The sequence below is a fragment of the Onychomys torridus genome, chromosome 9, assembly GCF_903995425.1.
Source record: "Onychomys torridus chromosome 9, mOncTor1.1, whole genome shotgun sequence".
Classification (NCBI taxonomy): Eukaryota; Metazoa; Chordata; class Mammalia; order Rodentia; family Cricetidae; genus Onychomys; species Onychomys torridus.
Genome location: NC_050451.1, coordinates 48,681,327 through 48,702,662, shown reverse-complemented (window position 1 = coordinate 48,702,662; position 21,336 = coordinate 48,681,327). Strand labels below are relative to the sequence as shown.

The following is a 21,336-nucleotide window of genomic DNA, read 5'->3' as shown; positions in this document are numbered from 1 at the left end:
CTTCCAGACCACCGTTAGGAAGCTTTCCTTGGTGCTCAGGTTGCTCCAGGTCCCCGTACATTCCATCTCTTAGATAGCAGGTTTCTGTCCTTTTATCGTCCACTTGGTAATTCATCTGGTAAATAGCCCAAGGTGGGGGAAAGGCATGACCACGAAGCAGCCATCAGGGAAGGTCCTCAAGAATGGCATGCGCCACACCCTCTGCCCACTAGGGGCTGGGACACGGTGTCCCCTGACCTCAGGCTGGGTGGCAATGGAGACAGGGAGTGCTACGCCGCTCCAGGACCCCTCCGCACACCAAAATCGGGAGCACCAGGGAAGGCTCTGGTCAGAAGCGTGTGTGAATTAAAACCCGGAGCATCAGAAGGTAGACAGACACCCAATGAAACCCAGATGCCCCCTTGGAGGAATATGAAGTGACGACCAAGGTTCTTCCCAACTCCGGGGTCTTTCGTATGGTTTTTGGCAGAAAGCCGGACAGAAGCAACATTTTAAGGGTTGGGGTGGGGGGGGTCTTCATTCAGGAAGTAAGGCACGAACTACCGCGAGACTCTCCTGAGTAGTTGGCACTCCCCGGTGCTTATCTCTTTAAGAGAGTAGGCGGGGCGCCCATCCTGGCTGCCTGACGCTAGCACCGCCCCCACTCCGGTCCCAGGGTCCCCTGCGCGGCGGGTGCGCTTCCGGTACGTTCGGCGCGCGTGCGTGCACGTGTGGCTCCGCCTCCTCCGGTCTCGCCGCGAAGCTGCTGAGGTTGAACTTCCCGCCGGGCCACAGCGATGTTGCACGTCCTGCCTCGGCAGTGAGGGGACAGAAGCGTCCCAGGTTTCTCCACCCTTGTTGACGGCGTCGCGCCCAGAGCCGCCATGTCCACGGGGTTCTCCTTTGGGTCTGGGACTCTGGGCTCCACCACCGTGGCCCCCGGAGGGACCGGCACAGGCAGCGGGTTCTCCTTTGGGACCGGCACGTCTAGGTAACCGTGTGAACAAGTCTTCAGTGGTCTGGGGCTTCCCCCGCGACGCTCGGCTTGTCGAGGTCTGCCTGGCTTCCCCGCGACCCCCGCAGTGTGTCGGTCACGGTGGGGTTGGGGAACCTCTGCTGCCAAGGCTCTGCGATCCCCAGACACGCGGAGGCCCGACTGCAGGAAGCGGCCTGGCATCCGTCTCAGGGATAGAATGGGTGTTGAATGAATGACAGCTTGTTGCTGACTTTTAGGAATAGAAAAATCGGAGGAGGATAATTAGAAATTTCCTCTTGATAGTTCAGATTTCATTACAGTATTTACGATTTTGAACGTTACGGTGCGTTGAATTTGCGATTATTTTTGTTTCGCGAGATTTTCAAGTCTTTGTGCACAGAGGACCCAATCTGTGTTTTTAAGCATTTATAGCGCTTATTAGTAGTAATTTCATTTCGTATGCGGATTAGCATAACATCCTAAAGAATTTTGTATTATAACCAACCGCATTATTGTTTCCTTTCACTACAAGTTTAAGTAGTATATTCATCAGTTTGTGTAATATATTCAGGTAGTGATAAATGTATAGCGAGGGACTTCAGAAGACCATATCAGTGAAGGAGTTAAACGTTAGAACTCGGGTCTCTTGTAAAGCGTTCGTAAAATAAGGAACTCTGTATGCAAACGATGAGGTATCTCCTGAAGCTTAACCATAATGTGGCTGTAGACTAAAATGGCTAGACATTTAATATCCCGAGAAAGCTCTTTTTTTTCCAGCCAATATTCGATACAGCAAATCAAAAATAACAGTACTGTCAGACAGCTCCAGTCAAATAATGTTTTGGGGTATGCTTTCTTGTACTACTTATGCCGTCTAGACACAAGCCACTGTGCTATACTGCCCTTTTTTTCTTTTGGTTTTTTCAAGACAGGGTTTCTCTGTGTAGCTTTGCGTCTTTCCTGGAACTTGCTGTGGAAACCAGGCTGGCCTCGAACTCACAGAGATCCACCTGCCTCTGCCTCCCAAGTGCTGGGATGAAAGGCATGCACGACCACTGCCTGGCACTATACTATCTTTTTTTAAACTTTTCTCTTTGTTTCTTTTTTGAGCGATTAATTGGTTTTAGGTTTGTCGTTTTAATGGTGTATCTCACTTAGTTCTTTTTTTCTTTTTAGATTTCATTTATTTTTATTTAATATGTGTGTGTGTTTAGCCTGCGTCAGTGCCACATGCATGTGTGTTGCCTTCTGAGGCCAGAACAGGGTGTCAGATACTCCCCTGGGACTGGAGTTAAGGCCCACTGTGAGCTACCACAGTTTAATCTGGAGAGAGAGAGAGAGAGAGAGAGAGAAGCAGAGAAAGACAGTGAGAGAGAGAGAAAGAGAATGAGTGTGTGTGTGTGTGTGATGCTACAAAGGCCAGAGGGGTGCTGGGAACTGAACACTGACCTAGCTCTACTTGGTTTTAATTATAGTCAGTAATATGTTTTAAAAATGCGTTTTAGACTCAGTGGGCAACCAACACAATGGAGTACTCATGCTATTGAACTCATCTAAAGTTCTCACTCTTCGAGCAGCTCCTTGTCACCACGCCCCACCACTCATTAGGCATCATCTGCTCCTTAACTTAAGCTTCCCTCTTGAAAGTATACATTTCTACTGCTTGAATTGCGGCTTTCCCCTCTTGGGCTCCTCAAGTGTGCAGAGGGCTGTATGGCTCTTCCAGCTGACTGTGGGATTCATGGTTCTTGAACTTGAGTAACTTGGAGTGATATTCTGACCAGGACTGTGGCTGTCTGAATTAGCTAGCAAACAGTATGTTTGTTAAATAGGAGCTATCTTAATGATCTCAGTACTCCATCACCATGTGGTTGGTTTTGATTTTGTTGTTATTGTTGATTTTGGCATATGTGTTGTGGATTGCATCTGAGGCTTTGTGCTTGGTTGGCGAGCATCCACCTCTGAGCCATGCCCCTGCCTCTTCTTAATTTTTTAAAACAAGAATTATGTTGCACGGAAATGAAGCTGTTACATGTGTGCAAGTGCTCCATTGCTGAACTGTATCCCTAGCACTCTTTCTATTTTTTTTTTAGTTCATAGCAATCTCAGACGTCCAAGTTGGCCTTGAACTCAGTCTGTAGCTCAGGAAGGCCTTGATTTGACAACTCTGCTTCTCCTGAGTAGCTAAGATTACAGACAAATACCACCAATCCAAGCACCTTTTTAAATAAATTTGAGGCTGGAAATTGATTAAGCTAGCATCAAACTTATAATTGTTCTGCTTCAGCTTCCTGAATAACTGGGATTGCAGGCATGTTAGCATTCCTGGCATGATTTTGGCTTTCTGAAAGGACAGAGTTGGAAGTAATGAGTATGTAACACGAGTAGTAAGATTTCCCATTGTGTTTTATGTGTTATAATCTATTACATGATTTTTGAGGTGTCAAATTGTTGAAACTTTGTGTTTATTTTCCTATCCCCTCCATAGGTAGCAAATGTGGGTCCCTGAGGCTTGTTATAAACTCAAGAGGCTTTGAATTTCACATTGACCTGTTTTTACTAGCTGTTCTTTTATTTTTTAACAAGGTTTTTTTTTTTTTTTTACAATTTATTATGTATACAGTGTTCTGTCTGCAGGCCAGAAGAGGGCGCCATATCTCATTACAGATGGTTGTGAGCCACCATGTGGTTGCTGGGAATTGAATTCAGGACCTCTGGAAGAACAGCCAGTGCTAGTAACCACTGAGCCATCTCTCCAGCCCTACTAGCTGTTCTTTATTCAGGTTTCCAGAAGCTCTGTAAAGAGTTTCTCCGGTGAATACAGTCTTGACAGAGGACATGGTATTATAACAGTGATGGAGTAGCAGAGACCTAGAGTAACTTTGATTGGAATGTGTGCCTTATGTGAGTAGCTGTGGAACTGTGGTACTTAGAAGTGTAAACTGTACTCGGGTAATTCAAAGGAAAAATAATCATCTTTGGCCATTTCAAAAATTCTAGGGTTCAGATAAAATTTCAGAGCAGTATATTTGTGACCCTGCTGATACTATCCTGTGAGCCAGCCCTCATTGCTGAAGACTCTGCCTTCCCAGGCTGTGTATCCCTTGTTTCTGTAGTAGTGAGGGCAGAACAGTGCACCTGGGAAGAGTGCGCTCACTGCTGCACTGAGGTGTGGTTTCATTAAGTTGCCCAGACTGGCCTTGAACTCACTCTGTCATCCAGCCATGAAGTTGTGATTCCTTTGCCTTAGCCTCCCAAAGAGCTAACAGGTTTAGGTGTGTTTAAGCATTGTAATGTTTAAGACTAACTTTACATTTGACGTCGTCTTCTTCTTCTTCTTCTTCTTCTTCTTCTTCTTATTATTATTATTATTATTTGGGGGGTTTTTGAGACAGGGTTTCTCTGTGTTGTTTGGGTGCCTTTCCTGGAACTCACTTTGTAGAACAGGCTGGTCTCGAACTCACAGAGATCCGCCTGCCTCTGCCTCCCGAGTGCTGAGATTAAAGGTGTGCGCCACCAACACCCGGCTTGACTTATTTTTAAAGGAGGCTTGACTTATTTTTAAAGGAGGGAAGGGAGGTATTTGAATTTGTTAGTATTCCTTTTAATATCTCTTAGATCTTAGATGTTTTGAGAGAAAACAATCGTAGGCAGGTTTGTTTTTTTTTTTTTAAATTTTTCCAAAGTAAATACTAGCCTTTAATAGACTTTTTTTTTTTTTTTTAAATAAACAAGCACACCTTCTGTGGGGCTCAACTTTGGAACTCTCGGAAGCTCTGTCACCCCAGCATCTACAACTGCTGCTAGTGGTTTTGGAACAGGACTCTTTGGAGCTAAGCCTGCCACTGGGTTCACTCTAGGAGGAGCAAGTTCAGGTAAGGAGGATGCTCTTGTTCTCCAGGGTAAAATGAGATATTTCTTTCCCAGTGTCCACCTTCTATCTTTATTTAGGCAGCCATCACTGATTGTAAAGCTTTAAAAAGGAGGAAAGAGTTGGAGGATTGGGTGGGTGAAGGAGCAGCTCTAGACAAACACTTGAAAGTCAGAATCAAGATGATTTTTGTAGTAGATTATATGATGCAGTATTTTGTTTCTTTAGTAAAGGTTGCTTTTACCCATTTGTTTTAAATTTTGATATTAAAACAGTTGTTTTAGCAGAAAAAAAGTGTAGTTCTTGAAAACTTCTGGTACACATTTGAGTGATAGCTTTTGTATCTAGTACTTCGTAGCTTTAGTACTACGTGCTTCAAATATCTGTTTCCTTAGTTACCTTTTATTCTCCACCTCCAGAACCTCTTGGTCTCAGTTGCTGCCTTTCATTGGCTGTTCAGTGTGTAGAGCACATTTCATGGGTGTGCCCATGGAATGTGATAACAGCAACAGGGGTTCTAACCAGTGAGGTTGCTGAGCTAGTTCTCAATTCTAGGGTTCTGCTTGGAATACCCCCCCCCCCCCTGCACCCAGGCTTTGGTCTAAGTAATACTTGTTGGCATTTTATCCACTTTTAAGTCAAATTATACACAGCCTGTTTGATCAAAACCAGTGCCCTAGGGAAAATGCTTGTGTTTGTTGCTAGATAGAATACGTGTATCTGTCTTATTAGGAGTGTGCTAGTCTCTGAAGGTGGAGTCTAGAAGGAAGTCGTCTTCATTGATCATTCATTTTTGTCTGTTTGTCTCTGGGAATAACTACAACTGTAGAATTAATTCTGGGTAAGAATATTTGAGAAGAGATCAAACTCTGGTTTTCTAATGAATTGAATAGCTTTTCTCCTCATCTAATATTTCAGAGTAGGGGGAAAGAAAATAATTATAAAGAACTTTGTCTGGATCCCACATAATTATTTTTTAAAAACTATTCAGTATTTAGTATATAAAAAACAATGCTTCTATATAGTGCCTTTGTAAGTTACCAATGTATTTTAAACATAGATGGCTTTTGATGTGGAAGTTTATGTCACATTACATTTCTAGGTATGGCAAAAGCACCGAACTATGGGGCAGTCTTATAATTGAGCCCTGGTCACATCTCTCAAAATTGAGATGTTAACTGTCCTATCAAACCTGAAAACAAAGCTTTTAGTTATGTATACTATTACAGAATTATGGGGCTGGGGTCATAGCTCAGTGGAAGAGCACTTGTCCTGTCTGTCTTTGTGTGTGTGTGTGTGTGTGTGTGTGTGTGTGTGTGTGTTTTAATCCTCACTGCTGCCAAAATGAAAAACAAAATATATACTAATGAAAGTTTTGGATTCTCTTCCACCTTGAAGACATAATAGTTTTTTAGTGATAAGCTTAAGGGAATGTAAACAACTAGATTGTCAGCCTCTATTCAGTCTGGAGAGCAGTAAATGATGGGTGGCCATAAAATAGAAAGAGTGAAGGGATGATAAAACCCAGTGTGGAGGTGCATGGCTATAGTTCTAACACTCAGGAAGATCACAAGTGGAAAACCAGTGTGGGCTACTCAGTGACTCCTGGGCCAGCCTGGGATAGCTAGGGAGACTATCTCAAGAGAAGTGTATGGGTGTGTGTGTTAAAAGTCTTGTATGAGGTTAAGGTCAACACTGGCAAACTTTACTAAGTTGCTGCTTACCTGTTAACTGTTTTGACAAGATTGGCTATGAGGACAAATAGTAGACATTTCTTGTTCTCTTATACCCCATCCACACACATTTTAAAGCACTGTGCCTTGGAACAAACTCTCAGTTGTCCTCAGGGCAATCCAGAAGCATGCTTTCTGACTTTTTTCAGCAACTCCAGAGAAGCCCAAATGTGGGTTATATTTCTTCATTTGATAGTATTTAAGCAATTAGTGCTTCCGAACTGTGTAGCCTGCCTTGGACATTCAGTATTAACTTGAGTTTGCAATAGTGAACATGGTACTAAGAAGATGATTACATCAAAACCATTAAGTGCATGGACAAGGCATTCATGAGCTCTGACATGGAGAGATAGGCAAGTGTATGAACATATTCTTGTGTTTGATACTGTGGACACAGGAATGACAGCACGGAAGACAGAAGACAGAGGAGAGTAAGCTTATCTGGAGTTGGGAAATACTTTACGCAAAGCAGTTAAAAATACAATGTTACATAATCATAAAAGGATCTAAGGGAATGTAAAAAAAATTGTTCTTGGAGCATAGGATTCAGAGGTGGAAATGGAAGGAAGAATTACCATTTAAATTGCTGGTTGAGACCACATAAGAATGAGCAGTATTTTGTCAGGCCTTTAGACTGTTAGACATGCTTGAGAACTTACGGGATCCTTAAGGTGGACAGATGTTGTAGAGCACTATCCTCTTAGCTCTTGCTGATTTAAAATGAGGTTAAGTGTGGTCACCTACTTGGGACTCAAAAGATTGAGTCCACTAACATTCCCTCACTTATACTGGGCTGGAGAGGGAAGGCTCACTTATACTGGACTGCTCACAAAGGCAGGCCTCAGGTCCTGCCCTTCCATGAGAGTAGATAAGCAATTTAGTTGCTGTGGAGAGAGAACTGTTTTTTCAATGGTATAGTTGCCCATGCTCCTGTAGATAAGCCCTCACTCATGCTTCTTTGAGTCTCCCCAACTAAACTCATTGTTGACCAGTGATTTCTTTTGGTTCTTTCCATGTGGGATGAATAGACACTAGTTCATGTCTCCTAAAGAAAAGTTAATGCCAACACTACGATGCTGTTAAAGTAACTGAGATGATACTAAGAGTAGATGAGAGATTGGAAGACACTGACAGGTTAAGAGACTGTTGAGGTGGCCTAAAGCTTTTGAAGGTGCCAGTAATCCACAGTACTTTTGAAATAGAATTATTAATAAGATTTGGAAGTAAAGCAATGCAAAGGAAGAAAAAAGTATCATGATTTCTTCCTGGAGTGATTGAATTGACGGAGGAGGGACTTAGAAGGTTTTGTTGTGAAATGCATGAGTCAAAGAGCCGTCAAAGTCCACCGACCAGTGGGGATTCAGGTAGACATAGATTTAGATTCATAGCTGGGTGTGGTGCATAGGTTTGCTTTTTCAGCACTCGGGAGGCTAAAGCAGGGGCCTAGTGAGTTCAAGACTAGTCTCGGCTACTTAGTGAGATGCTGCTCGGGAAAATAAAGAAGCTAGTGGTAGTTAGGGTTAGATTCATGTACCTGTAATTGACTGATGAGTGGAGAGATCAGTGGAGGAAGCAGCCAGAGAACTCTGGGAGTCCACTTAAGACTGAATGGAGGAATGAGGTCTGCAGGCAGGAGTGGAAGAGAGCTTGGTGCTGACGGAATGGGGTGCAGGAAGAAGAGGGTCTTCAGGAGCACACAGTGGTGTTTGTGTAGTCCCGGACAGGACAGGAGGGACTACTTTTTTGTTGAGAGCAAAGAGTAAAGGGACAAGTGCTATTATAGGTAACTCTGGGCATGGAATTGAAATGTGATTGTGTTCATATTTCTTTTTCTTTGTTGTTGTTTTGAGATAGGGTCTCACTATATTTCTCTGGCTGTCCTGGAGCTCACTATGTAGACTAGGGTGGTCTAGAACTCATAAGAGATCTGCCTGCCTCTGTCTCTCTCCTGAGTGTTGGGATCAAAGGCATGCGCCACCACACCCATCTTGCATTTTTCTTTTCTTAATCCACAGGACTATCTTTTTTATGTTCACCATGATTTAGTCTCAATTTAAATATTTTCTTTCACACCTACAAATCCTTCCATCCTATTTATGATAGAGAAAAGGATACTAATTAAAACCAGCACAATATCTATGTGATAAGAGAAAATGAGTTGTTTTTTGTTTTGTTTTTTTAAACAGGAACACCAGCTACAACATCTGCATCTACAACAGGCTTCAGTTTAGGATTCAGTAAGCCTGCAGCATCTGCCACACCGTTTGCCTTGCCTGGCACTTCTACCTCAGCTAGTGGTCTCACTCTTTCGTCTGCTCTGACATCCACTCCAGCAGGTGAGACAGAACGGGAAGAAAATTGAATTTAAATTAAATTTAAATACATTAAATTGTATCCAGTTAGAGAACATCAGAAGCCATTAATATTAAACATAGCATCAGGCTGGGGAGATGGGTCAGCAGAGAAAGCATTTGCTGTATAAGCATAAAACATTTAAAAACTATGCTTTGGGAAATTTTTATTTGAATTAGTTAGCAATTTTGTCTTACTGAGCTATTGGCTTTTTAGAGCTAGGCTTAGTGGTCCACACCTATAATTTGAGAGGATGCCTCAGGAGGATCTAGAGTTCAAGGCAAGGCTTGGCTATGTAACAAGACTTTATCTGGAAAAAAGTTAGCATTAACCATTAAAGCAGTTATAGCCATCTTGAAATATGGTCTCTACTCTGAATAAAGAGCATCAGAGGACTGAAATACAGAGATGTTTTTATCTCTGGTTTGTTTTTTTGTTTTTGTTTTTGTTTTTCCCCAAGACAAAGTTTCTTTGTGTGGCTTTGGAACCTGTCCTAGAACTCACTCTGTAGACCAGGTTGGCCTTGAACTCACAGAGGTCTGCCTGCCTCTGCCTCCCAAGTGCTGAGATTAAAGGTGTGCACTACCACTGCCCAGCTTCAAGAGACAGGAAAAAGTATCACGGTTTGTTCCTTGAGTGATTGAATTATTTATGGCAGGAAATATAAAGATATTTGTAGCTGGGTGGTGGCGCACGCCTTTAATCCCAGCACTAGGGAGGCAGAGCCAGACGGATCTCTGTGAGTTCGAGGCCAGCCTGGTCTACAGATCAAGATCCAGGACAGGCACCAAAACTACATGGAGAAACTGTGTCTCAAAAAACAAAAACAAAAACAAACAAACAAAAGACATTTGCAAACTCACCTGGCTCAGGATTGATTTGCTTTTAAAGGCAGACTTGTTGGTTGGGATTATAAATTATTGTTGTCTAGAATCAGTTACCCTTGTAATAGTGGACTGAGGGGAGGAACCCTGGTTTCTGCCTTGAAGCTACCATTCCTCTTTATTCGGAGTATTTTGAAGGTTGTCTTGAGCAAGTGGTTTCCCCAAAGATTTAACTGTATCAATGGGATTCTGTTTTTGAGAATGTGCTATTTTCCTGTGGTGTTAAGTGCTCTTTTTATATGAAGGCTTATTCATCTCTCTCTCTCTTTCATTCTCAGCATCCACAGGGTTTACTCTAAATAACTTGGGAACAACACCAGCCACAACTACAACAGCATCAACAGGACTTTCTTTAGGGGGAGCCTTAGCTGGTTTGGGAGGTTCACTTTTCCAGAGTGCAAACACAGCAACATCGGGTAATTGCTAGTATTTTTTTTTCCAGAATAGTAAATACTTGTATTTAAATTTACTTTATTTTAGCGTGTTAAAAAGAACACTTTTTTTCTAATAATCTATTTTTCTTTCAGTATGAAAACCACAATAATGGCTTTCCTATGTTAGTGGACATCTTAGCCACATTTTAGAATATGTTGTCCTTTTTCCTCAGTGAGCCTATTTAAGGAAAGATTCTGAAAGCTTCCACAGAAATTTGTCTTTTAAATAAATGTCAGTTAAGTTGTCTTGGGCAGGGGATGTGGCTCAGTGGTAAAATTTGCTTAGTAGGATAAGCATGTGAACATTTCTCACATAGATTTCTATAATAGCAAAAAGAAAATACAATAGAAAAGAGAGGAGGTCATTTTATAACTTCCCAGTGCTCTGAATTTTCTTTTCTTATTGCTGTAACCAAATATTCTGTAGAAGCAACTTGAGCTCAGTTAAGGGAGTACAGCAGAGGTTAGGGATAGCCCCTGGGCAGTGCTGCCTGTGGTGGCAAGACCTTGCATCTTCCTGGCTTGTTTATGTCTCCACAGGATCAGGAAGCAGAGGATTCTCAGACAAATCTGCACTACTTAGTAGACTCTTGACACAATACTCAGTGTTTGCTTTATGCCTGTGCTAACCTAAAAGTGCCATTGACTTTAAAAAGTTACAGGTGGAGTATCACTTTGATGAAGTGCTTGGAGCCAGAATTGTTTCATATTTCAGATTGTGAGTTGGGGTTACCTAGCATGATATTTTTTACCTATTCTTTTAGTCATTGCCACAATTTAAATCTAGTTTTCAGTTATCAAATCACGTTTTTTCTGCTTTTAAGACAGATAGCATTTTGTCTAAGCAACGGGCATACCAGTGTAGAACTGCATTGGTTTGTGGGAAAATAGGTTTGTCAACACAAAATCTATTGGCTTCTGAGTATAATTACTATGATTAACTGTAGTCCATTTGAGCCTTTTTTGCCAGTGAGGTAAGACTTAAATAAGAAAATAAAGGCTATTTACTTTTAAAATAAGCTTTTTTTTTTTCTTAACACCTTTTTATGATGTGTATTTAATATTTAACATTTAAGGTATATCATACTCATATCTTATGAATTCACACTAGATTGTTTTAAAATTGTCCAATTCCAAAATATCAAAAAGCAGTTGTATTCACCTGAAAATATGTGAAACAAATTTTGTAGAAAAAGTTTTAAAAATAAATAAAAATAGAATGTTTACTTGTGGGCCTTTTAATAAGTTCTCAACTTCCAAACTAAGTGTATTGTTAAATCCAACAAAATTAACAAAATTTACCCAAATCATTTGCTACAGATTTGTTTCATATTATTTTCCTAAAACAGGTAGTAAGAAAATCTGTGTTCTTAAAGTATTGTGTGCTTGGTCAGTAAAGGGAAATTCTTTTAAAGTCAGCGAAGTTGATAAATGTTATTTGGTTCATTCACAGGTCTCGGGCAAAATGCTTTAAGCTTGTCTTTGGGAGCTGCAGCACCTACTTCTGCTGCAGGCAGCGAAGGCCTTGGTGGTGTAGATTTTAGTACCTCCTCAGATAAAAAGAGTAAGTAATGTTACTCAGATTTCATGTTGTAACAGCATTGTGAGGAAACTTATAGGTTACTCGTAATTCCTGCCTCAAAGATCCCCTTTAAATTTGTTTATATTATCATCGCTATTTCACATATTTGAGCATAAAGTATTAGCTTTTGTAAATAGCTTAAACTTGTATGTATATATATGTCTTACATAGCTACAATAATGTGAATGTTAATGCTTATTTATAAATCAAGATCATAGTCTGTATGTTTTGTAATCTACTCTTAGTCAGCTAACATTGGAAGGACTTGTTTCTGTCAATAATTTATTTAGTTGGTTTTTTTTTTTTTTAATCTGAATAGGGGAATAAGAGAAATGTACAACTTCATTTCCCTTCTTCCTGTTCCTCCATTGTCCTACTTTTATACTGTGTCTGAGCTAGAGTAGAAAAAGATTATGTGAGAGTTAGTACCCATGATCTCATGTACCACCTTTTGTTTCCCTTAATTGGTGGTTGTCTGTCAGGATTCTTTGGTTAAATCATAGGATGTTTCCCCCTCTCTCTGTTATGTGTATATGTGTGTGTGTTAGAGGAGGCAAGTGCTCACAGAGTTCAGAAAAAGGATGAGATCCCCTAGAGCTGGAACTATAGGCAGTTGTGAACCACTGAAATGGCATGGGTGCTCTTAGGCTGCTGTGCTGGTTAGTTTGGTTAACTTGACACACACAACCTAGAGTTCTTTTAGAAGAGGGAACCTCAATTGAGAAAATGCCCCCTTCCCTCTGAGACTGGCCCATGGGCAAGTCTATGGTGCGTTTTCTTGATTAGTGATTGACATGGGAGGGCTCAGCTTACTGTAATGTCAGCCAACTTACCATTTAACCATTTAACCGACCCTTCATTTATTAATAAATGAAGACATTTAAAGACAAATGGAAGGTCCTGGAGATTATGTAAAGCAAATAACCCAAATACCTCTCGTTTCTCCCTCCCATGTGTGTAGGAGGTTGTGGTCATGAAAGGAGAGAGGACTGAAGTCTGAAGGAACAGGGGAGCAGGAACGAAAGAAGATAATCAAATGTGTATGCCATGAAAGCATGAGCGGGAAGTGTTTGAGGGGATGAAAGGAGCCTTTGAGACGATAGGGAGGGAGCAAATAAAGCAAGTTTAGTGATTGATGTGTGTGGAAAATACAAGGGAAGTGGAGGTTAAAGGATGAGGAACATTGGGATGGCTGTGTGGAAAGTAGCGAGCCAGAGACTGCAAGAGCAGGCACAGGAAGTGTTTGTAAGTGTGTTATTAGTGAGGGTCCGTGCTAATGTAACCTGTCTTACGCGTTGTGTATGGAGAGTTATAGCCCAGACGTGAAGTGTCAAGGAAACAGTGACGTCTTAATTACTGTCATGTTGCCATGCTGAAACACTGCGACCAAGGCACCACATAGAGTTGTTTCTTCCAGAGGGCAGTAGACACAGCTGAGCTCTGCGATTGTTATCTCCATCATCATGCTGTGTTCTTCCTCCAAGTTCAGGATGGGGAAATCACATTGCATGGTGTTGAAAACTTGTGTTTGTATTTTATTTCTGTTCATTAGAACTCGGAATGTGCTAATGTGTTGTTAAATGACCTCTTTTACATGAAGCTTCTTGGATTTTCTAGGTGATAAAACAGGAACAAGACCAGAGTAAGTTTAAAATTTAACTTTAAAATAGTTTAATTACTAAGTTGTTGGCAGATTGTATAGACAAAAGCATACATTTAGAAGACAAAAATCAGTGTTTGCCAAAATAGATAAATATATGTTCCGGAAAACCTCTGAAATATCAAATCTTTGATTACTAGTCAATTTTTTCAAATTTCAAATTTCAAGCCATTTCTTTCGGAAAAGGTGGTTGACATTTCCTAAATAATACAAATACTTCAGTTTTAGTCTTTTCAGTGCTGAGTATTGAGCCCAGGGCTCTGTACTTGGTGAGTGTGTGCTCTACTACTGAGTTCTTCCTGCGGCCCTTATACTACCAGTTCGACATACACAAATTACTACACCATTTTACACTGGTACCATGTTACTCCCGTGTGTCTTCAGCCAAGGTAATAGCTTCCATATGTATTATATGTATGCTTGGAATATGATCACTGTTTGACTCAGCAGTCACTGTGGTATTTTTATTGCCACTTGCCCACTTAGTTTGTCTTCTGTTAAGTGAGTCATTTGTAAGGACATAGTCAGTTTCACTCTTCACAAACATGTATTGCTTTAACCTGTTAAGGTTGAGTATTCATGAGATCAGAAGTGTTTCAGATTGTGGGTATTTATATTAACAAGTTAAACATCTCTAACTCCAACTCCAAAGCTTTAAAAGTTTTGAATGGAGGATCTGAGAGATATTGGGGTTTCTAGCCAGCACGGTAAAATGATTCTATTATCAAGTTTTATTTATTTTCTGTGTTACTTATAATTATATCAGTAGGGCTGTCTTTTCCCATTTGAGTGAAGGTTATAAAATACTAAACTATGGGCCAGGCAGTCAGTGGTGGCGCACGCCTGAAATCCCAGCACTCGGGAGGCAGAGGCAGGTGGATCTCTGTGAGTTTGAGGCTAACCTGGTCTAACAGAGCTAGTCCAGTTCCAGGACAGGCTCCAAAGCTACAGAGAAACCCTGTCTCACCCCCCCCCCCACAAAAAAAGTACTAAACTATGTTGAGTTTCTTATGAAAAATGCTGTTGTCTTTCTTTAATTAATACCTTACTGTTTTTTTAATTGAATGTCAATCATAGAATCTTTGAATCAGAAGAAAACATCTCGTTCAGTCTAGTATTTTCTGATTTTTTTTTCAGACATTTACTTAAATACTTCTAAGAATATTTATAATGGATACCAGTTTTTGTTAAGAAATGTTGTGTCAAATAAATTGGTAAAATTATTTTCAAGTCAAGTAAATCATTTTTAAGACTTTGAAATGAAAGAAAATATGAGTAGAGAACATTGTTATATTGTTAGCATAGGGAAATACAACTGATTGTCCGAATCGCATAGTGTTAATGTGTGTGTGGATGGCATTAATGGAGGTGTGCTTTCTTAGGGACAGTAAAGCACTGAAGGATGAAAACCTGCCTCCTGTCATCTGTCAGGACGTCGAAAACCTCCAGTGAGTACCAAGTGGGATTAGACAAATAGAACTTGAAAGATTCTTGGATACATTTAGGGGAAACATCTTTCTCCTAAATACTTTGTGGGATGGGCCTTCCCACATTAATTAACAACAAAAAAATGCCCAACAGACTTGTCCATGGGATAATCTGGTGGATTAATTGAATTTCCTCTTTCTAGGTGTCTCTAGTTTATGTCAAGTTGATAAAAATTAGCAGGCACACACACAAATAATGTTGAAAAAAAGAAAAGTAAGAATTAAAATTCAATATTATTCTATTAAAAAGTGTGAATTGTAATTTTCAAACATTAGACTATGACCAGCTTATTTTAAATGTACTTCTTTTTCTCTAGGAAAAAAAAGACAAACATTTTTATCTTGATTTCTTTAAATTTTTTTTTACTTAAAATTTTTTTCTGAAGATTTGTGTGTATGTCTGTGCACTGTGTGTGTACCTGGAGCTTGTGCAAGTCAGAACAGGACCTTGGACTGGAGTTAGAGATTGTGAGCCACCATGTGGGTGCTGGGAACTGAACTTGGGTCTTCTGCTAGAGTGGTCTATTGCTCTTCCCTGCTGCGCCATCCCCATCATTCCTTCCGTTCCTTTCCCGCCTCTAGCTCTCACCCCCACTCCTGTCACTTGTGGTGTTTGTTCTTTTAGGAAATTTGTCAAAGAACAAAAACAAGTCCAAGAAGAAATTAGTCGAATGTCTTCCAAAGCGATGCTTAAAGTCCAGGAAGACATCAAGGCGCTGAGGCAGCTGCTGTCGTTGGCCGCTAGTGGGCTGCAGAGGAACACCCTCAATATCGACAAGCTGAAGCTAGAAACAGCTCAGGTATGCTGGCCACCAGCCGTGTACTGTGAAATAAGAATTTACTTAATTATGAAAGCTTGATATGTACACACTAATTAGAAAACCAGAACGGTCATAAAATTTTAAATTGCTATCTTGTTTTTATTTAATGTCATATATGCTCTCTATGTATGTATAACAATATCCTAAGTAGTTTATACTTTTTTAGCCTAGATTAGTGTTCATGACAGCCGTTTGGGGTAGATACTGTTGTCTTTAGTATGCAGTTAGATACACACACTGAGAACTTCTAAGAGGTTGAGGAGCAGTCCCTGCTAGTCCTGCCCTTAACCATGAGCTCTCATAAGAGCTTCTTGCTAAGTTTATCTTACAAAGGAGGAAGATAGCTGACAGAAAACGTTTTCTATCTTGTTAGTTATTAGATTGAAACTGTGGCATGCCTTGTTAATACTAAGCTTAACTGGTTATCTGCTAGCCTTGGTTAAACCTGCCTACTGAGAATAACAATGAGACTAATGTCATCTGTCACTCATGCTACCGAATTTTTCCACCTGTGGGCCATCATACACATGCTACAGTAAGTGGTTCTTAACTGTACCACGGAAGAAGAGTGATAATATATGAATTAAATGTGTTTTATGTATTGTAATTAGGAAGTCATCTTTTCCTATTGTCTTAACTGAGTTATTGGCAAGTTTCATGTGAAACCTTTTTACTGTAGGCTTATCAAGTGCCGTGCTCTTCAGAAGTGAAGGGATAGAACCAAATATGGTTATGTAATAAGTCATTTGTTCAAGAATACTTTGTAACTTTTAAATAGTATTATTAAATTAGCTATTTAAATTATGATATTTGCTGGGCAGTGGTGGTATATGCCTTTAATCCCAGTACTTGGGAGGCAGAGGCAGGTAGATTTCTGAGTTTAAGGCCAGCTTGGTCTGTAGAGCAAGTTCCAGGACAGCTAGGGCTACCCTGCACAGAGAAAACCTGTCTTGAAAAAACCAATAAATAAATAAACTATGATGTTTAAAAAGAATTGGAAAACTTTGTTGTCTGTTCTCAGATTCCCACTTCCTAGTCTTTTCATGAAATATGAATGCAGTATTCCTTTGTGTGTTCTTGGTCACTTTTCCTTTACCATTAGGTACTTTCCAGGAAAAACAAAATGTTAAGTATGCTTTAGATAAGTGAATAGTTAAGCTTTAATTAAACCTGAATCATATGAAACTCAATTTTGTATGTGAAATACATGAATTTATATGTTTATAAAAAGATATAATTAGCCGATAATGGAGGTAGCAAAAACTAAGAGAACCTGTATTAGCCAAGGTTTTCTAGAGGAAATATATAGAACTTATATATTCGTGTGTGTGTGTGTGTGTGTGTGTGTGTGTGTGTGTATTCACCCTATAAATATATATGTATATAGAGAAAGGGACTTATTAGAATGACTTGCAAGCTGTGGTCTAGCTTGTCCAGTGATGGCTGTCTATCTATCTGTCTACCTACCTACCAGAGATCTAAGAATCTGTTAATAGTTGAGGCCATGAGGCTAGATGTCTCAGCTGGTGTCACATGCTAGAATCCCAGAGTAGGCTGTAATGCCCATGAAGGAATGGACTTACTTACCAGTGAGAGCGGGCAAGCAGAGAAAGCAGCTTCCTTCTCCCGTGTCTTTTATATAGGCTGATAGCAGGTGTGGCCCAGATTAAAGGTGGGTCTTCCCACCTCTGAGGTCTGGATTAAAAGTGGATTTTCTACTTCAGACGATTTCATTTAAAAAAAAAAATCCCTCCCACATGTGAGGGTTTTAGTTAATTCCTGATGCAGTCCAGTTCATAACCAAGAATAGCCATCATTGAACCCAACACTATACTTGGATTCACTATGATTCTAAAACTGGATATTTCCATCTATAAATGTGTGGTATTTGTGTGTAGTAGAATTGTTAAGTCAATTTGAGATAAATTTGGGTTTTAGGGAATCAAAAGACTAATTCTGCTAAAATGACAAACAAAAAACAAACAAAACCAAAACCTGAAATCAATGAAACATAATGTGTTTGGACACAAAGGACTCAAGTTGACACTTTTACCGTGAGTCTAAAGTGTGATGTTTGTTTGGTTCTTGAAGGTGTGTAAGTGTTACAAGGGCTTGCGCTCAGGAAAGAGAAGGGGGATGGCCAGGAGAATGCCCTGGGTGTGTGTGAAGGAAGACCTGCTAGCGTCTTCTTACTGCAGAATGCCTGTCAAGAACCATGCTCTCCTGAGAGGGAGTGAGAACTGCTGAGGTGGTAGAAACCAAGGGTAAAAGGCAGTGCCAGGCAGGGTTAGTGATGCAGGACGTGTAGGGACTTAGGAGACTGAGGCAGGGGGATCTTGAGTTAAAGCTAGTCTGGGGTACATAATAGGGTATTGTCTCTCTCTCTCTCTCTCTTTTTTTTTTTTTTTTTAATTGAGACAGGGTTTCCCTGTGTAGTTTTGTGCCTTTCCTGGAACTCACTTGGTAGCCCAGGCTGGCCTCGAACTCATAGAGATCCACCTGGCTCTGCCTCCCGAGTGCTAGGATTACAGGCGTGCACCACCACCGCCCAACGGGCATTGTCCTAAAAGCAAACAAAAAGTAAAATGGTACAGAGAGCCAGTTAGACTTAAAAGCTTGGTAGTTTAATAAGGGAAAAAGTTACTATTGGCAGCATAAATTTAAGACACTTCTTTTAAAAAACAAGTTAATAAAATAAAAGAGAGAGAGAGAGAGAGAGAGAGAGAGAGAGAGATAGATGTAGCCAGACAGTGGTGGCACATAGCTTTAATCCCAGCACTTTCGAGGCAGAGGCAGGTGGATCTCTGTGAGTTCAAGGCCAACCTGGTCTACAGAGTGAGTTCCAGGACTCCCAGGACTGGTTACACAGAGAAACCCTGTGTCAAAAAACCACACAAAAAAGAAAAAAGCAGCGGAATGACAAGAATGTGGGGTATAAATGTTAAAACAGAATAATAGTCCTGAGGACTCATTGCATAGAGGGTAAGATGACATTGAGGAAGAGTAGAGGACCGGCATTCAGCTCTCAGACTTAACTTGTTGTGTATTAGGCGGGTAACGTCTGTGTGGCCCCACTTCCTCATGTAAGAGAGAAGCAGCTATTTCACAGGGTTACCGAGGGACAGGATGGCGTGAATAAAGCCTTGAATGGTCAAGTGTATAGTGGTTGACTACCCTGCTGATGCTTAATTCTGCTTGTTTGCCTTTCCTAAAATAGTGCTTTCCACAGTTGCATCATGGAGATTCTAAAGCAGTAACATTCCTTTCACTGTGGTTGAATACATTTTATAAATTTGTAGAATTTTATGCATAGTTCTTCAAAAAAAATCAGCAGTTCATTAATTTTATCATAAATTTATTGAAAGTTTAATTTGTCTTCTTTAGAAAGAGGTTTCAGCACCGTGTAAAGCAGCTTGTTCTATTCCCTGTTTTTAAAGTATGTCCATCCAATTGTTTGACTTCTTAGTCCAGAATAGTTTGTACTAGCCTAACTCTTACCTTGCTTTTTTGTTTGTTTCCTATATGTGTTTCTAAATCTCTTGTGTATTAGGAGTTAAAGAATGCTGAGATAGCTTTAAGAACCCAGAAAACACCACCTGGACTTCAACATGAAAATACTGCTCCCGCTGAGTAAGTTACTGGATTTTTTTTTCTTTTTTTAAACAAAAAGTTTTTCATTTTAAGACTGCAGAGCAATAATCGTACACAGAATTTTTCATTTGCTACATGAGAAGGCTTAACTGGATTTTTGTTTTGTTTGTTTGGCTTTATTGAGAGGTTTCTCTGTGTAGCTTTGGTGCCTGTCCTGGATCTCGCTCTGTAGACCAGGCTGACCTCGCACTCGCAGAGATCTGCCTGGTTTTGCCTCCTGAGTGCTGGGATTAAAGGCATGTGCTACCACCACCTGGCTCTACCTTGCCTTTTTCATACCAACAGCACAGTTCATGTTGCCAAAAGCTTTCAAGCCCCCCTCCTCTCTTCTCCCCCTTCCCCTCTTCTTCTCTTTCTCTCCCATCTTTCTTCTCTTCCCCTCCTCTCTGTCCCATTTTCCTCCTTTCCCTGGCAAGTAAGTGCCTTATTACTAAACTGCCCTCCCATCTGTTACCTGTTTCTTAGAAAAAACAAAACAAAACAGTTTCTTTTATTATTCTAAAAACTGTTAAGTACTTGATTGTAAAATTTAGTGATAGCTGCACTTTGATTTAACTTTTTAAAACCTTAGACTTCCAGAAAACTTGTAAAAATAGTAGTACAAAAATTTGCATAAATTCCTTACTTCATTGTCCCTAACATTAACATATTATAGAGCTATAGTATAATAACCAATAATAGGAAATAGGAAGCTAACATTGATAAAATGCTTTTTTTGGTGGTTGTCTTGGTATTTTCCTTTTTTGAGACAGAGTTTCTGAGTGTAGACCTGGCTGTCCTGGAACTCACTCTGTAGACCAGGCTGGCCTTGAACTCACAGAGATCTGCCTGCCTCTGCCTCTGGTGTTGAAATTAAAGGTGTGTGCTACCACCGCCCAGCAAAATGTTTTTAACTACAACTTATTAGAATTTTACTGATTCACCTTCTCCCCATTAATGTACATTTTCAACCTCCTAGGATCCTGTTGTAGGACTATATTGCATTTGTTTGTAATTTTCCTTAATCTCTATCTGTTCGTAATAGTTAATTCCTAAATTATTGTGACCTTGCTTTTTCTAAAGACTATGAAGTCACTTTGTGTAATTTGTCCTCCATGATTGGAATAATGATACTTCAATAATATTCAGTGCTTGGAAGTTTGCTTCAGTGATATCTGTAAATTGTATCTTCATCCTAAATTGAAAGCCCCATTTAAAAGAGGACAATTACTTATTTGTGTTTTAAGTATAAAGGAAATAATGTTTTAAATATTTGATGTAACTTTTTATAGCTACTTCAGAGTCTTGGTTCAGCAGTTTGAGGTACAGCTTCAGCAGTACAGGCAGCAGATTGAAGAACTAGAAAATCATCTTGCCACTCAAGCAAACAATTCACATATAACCCCTCAAGGTAACATCCCTACTATGTCAATTCTGTGATGGCACCATTATGTTATTGATGAGCAATAAAACTTGTATAACAGATATGCAAAAAACTGCTAGTGCTTATCTTAAGCTGCTTTAAGAAAATTTCCTAGGAAGTCTTTGGTAAGTCTTGGTTCCCTGGAAATGTAGAATGCTTTATTGTTACTGTTGTGACAGGGGACTGTCTAGAATGTCCCCTTCTTTCCAGGTCTCTGATGGAAATGGCCATCTCTGTCTTCTTAGCCTGCTGTCTTCTGTAGTGTAAAGAACATCGATTGAGGCTTTTCCTTCTACACATTAACTACCCAAACTAGGACAGAGTAGTAGAAAAATAACATTAATTGTTACATATTTGTTTCTTAATTTTCTCTTCTAGATTTATCAATGGCTATGCAGAAAATTTATCAAACATTTGTAGCTTTAGCTGCACAACTTCAATCTATTCATGAAAATGTCAAGGTAAGTGTTCATTGCCAGTTCACCTGTCTGCATATATAAATCC

General features: G+C 40.1%; 1 protein-coding gene across 2 annotated transcripts in view; it reads left to right on the top strand.

The window, feature by feature from the left end:
* Positions 1–683: 683 nt before the first annotated feature.
* Nup58 (nucleoporin 58) overlaps positions 684–21,336 on the top strand; it is a 35,020-nt gene continuing 14,367 nt past the window's right edge. The window contains exons 1-11 of one of the 2 annotated variants that reach the window (XM_036198770.1): positions 684–970; positions 4,691–4,830; positions 8,746–8,895; positions 10,074–10,211; positions 11,683–11,793; positions 13,429–13,453; positions 14,854–14,919; positions 15,584–15,758; positions 19,330–19,409; positions 20,702–20,820; positions 21,211–21,293. In XM_036198770.1, the coding sequence (XP_036054663.1) occupies positions 864–970; positions 4,691–4,830; positions 8,746–8,895; positions 10,074–10,211; positions 11,683–11,793; positions 13,429–13,453; positions 14,854–14,919; positions 15,584–15,758; positions 19,330–19,409; positions 20,702–20,820; positions 21,211–21,293 (1,194 nt within the window). In that variant the 5' untranslated portion in view covers positions 684–863. The remainder of the gene's footprint in view (positions 971–4,690; positions 4,831–8,745; positions 8,896–10,073; positions 10,212–11,682; positions 11,794–13,428; positions 13,454–14,853; positions 14,920–15,583; positions 15,759–19,329; positions 19,410–20,701; positions 20,821–21,210; positions 21,294–21,336) is intronic. The other variant, XM_036198771.1, reaches the window with a different exon arrangement.